Source organism: Bombus flavifrons, chromosome 7 (genome assembly GCF_040668555.2).
Source record: "Bombus flavifrons isolate JBK064 chromosome 7, iyBomFlav1_principal, whole genome shotgun sequence".
Lineage (NCBI taxonomy): Eukaryota > Metazoa > Arthropoda > Insecta > Hymenoptera > Apidae > Bombus > Bombus flavifrons.
In genome coordinates, this window is record NC_138448.1 from 517,549 (window position 1) to 523,057 (window position 5,509).

Genomic DNA, 5,509 nt, shown 5'->3' on the forward strand with positions numbered 1-5,509 from the left:
TTCTTTATAAACAATACGAATTTTATTGTTATTCCACATTATATGTTTATATAAATATGCTTACATACGTGTAACTGATTTTAAGCCTAGTATCGAAAAACATTTTTCCATTATAATTGCGGTAGCTTCTGTTAATAAAATACGGCCGATATTCACGTTCACTATCTCCCCAAGTTCGTTTTTTTCAACGCAATAACAGTTATCATAAAATTCCGAAAAAGCGCATGAAATCTCGTAACAATACTCGCAGAGCTGATGCAAATATAAATTGTTTGTAATTTTTATTAGTACATCAGGAAATTTAATTAATACTTTGGCTAACTTCCACTCCTTCTCGTGTTCTAGTGAAATTGGAGTATCCTCTGCTATTTTACGTAATTTTTCCTGCGAAATATTAGCAGCCCTTGCAATAGAACGTATTCTTGTTAAAGCATATAGCAAGTACACTGCAGTATTGCCTTTATCTTCCAACATTTTATCAAAAGAAAATACGTATTCGTGATTTCTGTTGTGCGATAAGTCTGCATATTTTATGCACCCATAAGCAATAGATTCTTGAGCAATTTTTAATTCTTCTTCCGTAAGTACTTTGTCACGTTCCTTTTCTATCAGTTTCTCTAGTGCTCTTTTCAAACCTTAAATAATAAATAGGGATGTGAAAAAATTGTCCTAACTATAACATGATGAATGTTTTATAAGGTTTCATAACTTTAGAAAGTAAATTACCTTCATCAAGTAAATCACTTAATTTTACTGTATCTCCAGATCTAGTTTTAAATTTCTTTTTATCATTGCCAAGAACTACACCAAATCCAACGTGGTCTATTCTATGACGACTTTCTATAATACTTGCTCGCTTAGCACAGTTCTTTAATACTTGAAAATGCATAGATTGACCAGCATCTGTTACATATATTACCTATATATAAATAGAATAGACACAGATATAAAAATAATATATTTTACTAAAATATAATATTGAATATATGCAAAATATACCCAATCTGCTTTTTCTTCTTCTATACGTTGCTTAATAGCTGCCATGTCTGACGTATCATAAGTAAAACCACCATCAGATTTTACAATGGTTAGAGGAATTTCATTATTCTGTTTGCTCCACATTACTTTTCGTCCTTCATCTTCTTCTAACAGTCCTTTCGCTTCTAAATCTTTCACTATAGCTTCCATATGCTTTTGATAAAAAGATTCCCCTCTTTCTATCAACTTGATATCTAGACGAGTGTATATCTTCTCGAATTCTATATTTAAAACATAGGTATTTTACATTACACTTATAAATATTCCAGTTTTTTAATTTTCGCATCGATTGTTTTACCTTTTCTGGAAACATCACAAATTAGTTGCCATGCTTTTATCATATCAGGATCGAATGCTTGTAACTTAACAACACAGTTGTAAGCGCGCTTTTTAAATTCTTCATCTCCATCAAATCTCATCTTTGATTCCTTATAAAAACTCTACAAATTTTATAATAATTTATTAAAATAGTTCTTTACAATTATAATATACATAGAGCTAATCGTAAAATAAAAACGTATTTAGAATTACTTGAAGATCCGTAATAGGTGGAGAGATAGATAAATAATCAGGGAACTTATCTTGAAGATGCGCTATCAACATTCCAAATTGAGTACCCCAGTCACCAATATGATTTATTCTCAATACATCGTGTCCTAAAAATTCTAACAATCTTGCGATGCTATCTCCAATTATGGTGGACCTTAAATGTCCAACATGCATTTCTTTAGCGATATTGGGACTAGAGAAATCTACAATTACTTTTTGTCTTTTTGTATATGGTGGAAATGCTTCCCCATTTTTTACTAATGTGTTTAAGGTTGATTGTGCAAATTCCCTTTTTAAATATATATTTATAAAACCTGCACCATTGACTTCCAACTTGGAGATTAAGCTTGATTCTTCCACTTTTGACATAATGTTCTTTGCAACATCTTGCGGCTTTGTTCGAATTTCTGTATAAATATAAAAATAAGTATATCAATATACCCAATATATTAAAATTTAATAGTGACATTATTATATATCAATATTCGTACGATGTCTCTTACCATTGTTATTGAGTTGTTTAGAAAGTGGCATGGCACTGTTACATTGGTAATCTCCAAATTTTGGATTATTACTAGATGTTATAATTACTGGAGGGTCACAAACATCAGGATATGCAACTGAGATTGCTTCCTTAAATAAATTAGATAGCGTATCATATATACTGATTACATTGTTCTCTGTCATTTTCAATTTGTTTCCTAACTTTGCTCTTTCAGCTTTGACAGTCTGTTAAGATCAAACAAGAATGGATCATTATTTTGTTCACAATAAAATGAAAGTCATAAAATTATTAGAAGTATTTTAGATAAAACAGACCCTCTTTAGGATAGCCACTCTGTATTTTAATTTAATATTTTCTTGTTCTAATTTTACATATTTATCTATAAGTACAGAATTTATCATAAAATTATTAGTTGTGACATTTTGTCGTAAAAATTCAATTTCCTTCCTTAAAAGAGCTATTTCTATTTCCTGCAATGTACATATGTAAACTTTATAACCTATATAGGGGTTAAATGACAACTTCAAAGATTACATTTCACAGATTTTGTTAAATTCTTAAACAGCAAATACAAATCAATAATGTACTTTACCGCCTCGGTTGCTCTTTTGTGGAAATTTTCCAAATTTATGGTGGTCATTCTATTAAAAGTTTACTTTCGGAGATTTTACAAAAATAATGCACGCGGATCTTCCAAAGAATCTGATTTCACCGTTACTTAATCCAAAATTCGGAATCAGATCATATTAATAGTAAATTACAAATGTAAATAATATATAATATGAAATCAAATGTAAGAAAAAGATTTAAAAGATTTTCATAATTCTATGTATATAGAGATATCTGTGTACATATGCACTTATTTAAATTATAGTTCATATAAATTAGCGGGTCTTCTTACAGAAAATATTTGCATAATGTTATTGTACAAAAATGCAAATGTATTCAATAAAAAACTAAAAAGTCATTTAATTGACAACATATATATTAATTTTTTCCGGAAAAATACATTTAATCGATAGATAAACATAATTTACCTGCTAAAGAGCAGGAATTTTTCATAATCGCTTATGCAATATCTGTATAACTTTTAAGTAAAAAATTTGAAATTAATTTAAATGATAAAAAATATATTAATTTTTATTCAAGATTATACACGTAATGGAACGTGAATGGAAAATATGGGAATGGAAAATAAAATGAATGGAATTACTAAAAAGATATAATTGTAAATTGTAAAATATTATGGGATGTAAAACAAAATAGATTTTGTTGACTAAATTACTTAAAAGGGTAGTTAAAGAAGTAGAATTTCTTTTTATATCAATTATTTATTTTCCATACAAATTATAAACATGTTTTTCAAATACTGTACATATACTGAATTCTATTATATTTTTAAACCTCTAATTTAATGATATATCATTTCGTTCTTTATTTACTTGTTAAATCAACTACTTTGATCCTCGTTTCGTTTTATTTATGATAATATACAGGTAGATCCCATTCTTTCTGATCATTACTTCATTTAATCATTTTTATAATCAAGCTCAATTCTTTGATATGGCAGTTCCAGGATATGAAGAAATATAAATTGCAAATAGATCAGTGAGTTTCCTATTTTCGTAAATAATTTAGCTATTATAAGAATCATAGTCGATGTTTTCATAGAGATGGTAATTTCGTAAAGTTAAAATTTAAAAAATTGAATTATTTTCAAATCAATATTTATTTAATATATTATCAATATTTATTTAAAAAACATTAATATTTCAACTACTTTATTACTGTAATTTTTAATGACTAAACAAATTACTATAAACAAATAATTTTTACACACGAGTCTCTATGAAAATACTGACGAAAAACTGCTACACCTTCTTTTAATTTCAAAAGATTTTACGGTTTACAATAAACGAATTTTTTTGTTCTCGCCAGATTATTTTATGCAGTACACAAAACGTAATCACTGGAACTTTTTCTTTTGATGATTTCTTTTTTATGTAAATATGTACAAAGATATTTAACAAATTTCGTCGGTTTGTCATCGATCGTATCATGTATTGTGTACAGTGCAAATCCTTTCATTTCCTCCCTAATCTACTTCTGCGTTTTTTATCTTTATGGATTTCAATTTTTTTCCTTTTTATCTGATATCATCAATATAGAGTGAGAGAGTGCTATTTTCTATCTTCACAGAAGACATAGATAAATATATATTTTCATAATCTTTCCTTATAAATGTAATTCGCTTATTTTAAAATCATTATTCGTTAATGTTAATAATATTAGTGTCGGTGCTTCTTTTTTGCGATTTCAAACTCCTCCCGTTTTTCCTCGTAATTTTTCTTTTTTGTTAAAGTAAAAATTCGCATAACCAAAACGATATTTGAGTATCTTCTAAATATATTGCATAATTCCTTGCTTTTTTTAATAATAACGATTTATTTCGGGCCGAGTTAGAACCATCAAATGTTTCTTTATTTAATTAACATCAACAAATTCATTCTCATCGCAATGTATTATTATTTTCGTTTTATATTCTTCCATTTTATGTTTTTCCATATAAATACTCTTCAAATATTAATAGTTATTAGTAACAAAAACTAACAATCAAATTTGAAATCAGTCACGATTTCCGAAATTATATTAATGGTTCCAACTCCGCCTTAATATAGACACAATTTAGCGCAAAATTACAATTTATAGATATAATACGTAAAAACGAATCTTACAATGAATTATTACAAAAAAAAGGTAACAATAAGTAAAAACTGCGAAAATTGTGAAAGCTGCCAGTTATTGAACGAAAGCCACATATATTATTATTTAAATATGTAAGTTCCTTCGTTATTCAGTCAATCACTTAGCGAATTTAATTCTCATCCCGAATAAAAAGCGACATATTTCTGACTAAAAGAGAGATCAAAATACATTGCCACTTGTTGCGTAAAAATTAATTAAAGTAAAGAATATAGTAAGTATTAATTATTTCCTTAAAAGTATACATAATTTGTTTCTGTATTATCTTAATATTCACTGCTCCATAGGCAAGTCCTGTTTCAGAACAAGGAATTGATCAGATTAAAGAATACGAAAAAAAGATTCCTGTGCATTCACAATATGTGTAGTCTCTGTGAGAGATGTGATTAAATAAAATTAACTGTAGGATTTTTAATATATGGTCCTCTACTCTTTTATGTGATCGTTACTGAAAAACAGAATCTGAATGTCAAACATTTCTGGTCCATACATCGAAATGATATTAAGTACGAAACATAAACAAGGTTTTGAATGAACTCTGTTGAAAGTGCGCTCAAATTTAGAGAGCTGCGATGAAGTCACGTTATTACGTAGTAATTCTTCATCAAAAAACTGGAGAATCACGCTCAAGGATCGGATTTTATTTTTATGCTC

At 27.7% G+C, this 5,509-nt stretch overlaps 1 protein-coding gene across 1 annotated transcript; it reads right to left on the reverse strand.

Annotated features, from left to right (window-relative positions):
- Positions 1–2,963, reverse strand: ArgRS (arginine--tRNA ligase-like protein). Its single transcript, XM_069116854.1, has 8 exons — positions 2,685–2,963; positions 2,407–2,562; positions 2,091–2,316; positions 1,570–1,994; positions 1,337–1,478; positions 1,000–1,259; positions 727–919; positions 1–635 (listed from the first exon to the last, which is right to left on the reverse strand). The coding sequence occupies exons 1-8, from the start codon at positions 2,730–2,732 to the stop codon at positions 61–63; spliced, it is 2,025 nt and encodes a 674-aa protein (XP_068972955.1). The 5' UTR covers positions 2,733–2,963; the 3' UTR covers positions 1–60.
- Positions 2,964–5,509: the final 2,546 nt, after the last annotated feature.

Coding starts and splice junctions, on each gene's coding strand:
- ArgRS (XM_069116854.1), bottom strand. CDS start 2,732: ATGACCACCATAAATTTGGAAAATTTCCACAAAAGAGCAACCGAGGCG. Junction 2,563..2,684: donor ACAAAAGAGCAACCGAGGCG/GTAAAGTACATT, acceptor TGTACATTGCAG/GAAATAGAAATAGCTCTTTT. Junction 920..999: donor AAGAAGAAAAAGCAGATTGG/GTATATTTTGCA, acceptor ATTTATATATAG/GTAATATATGTAACAGATGC.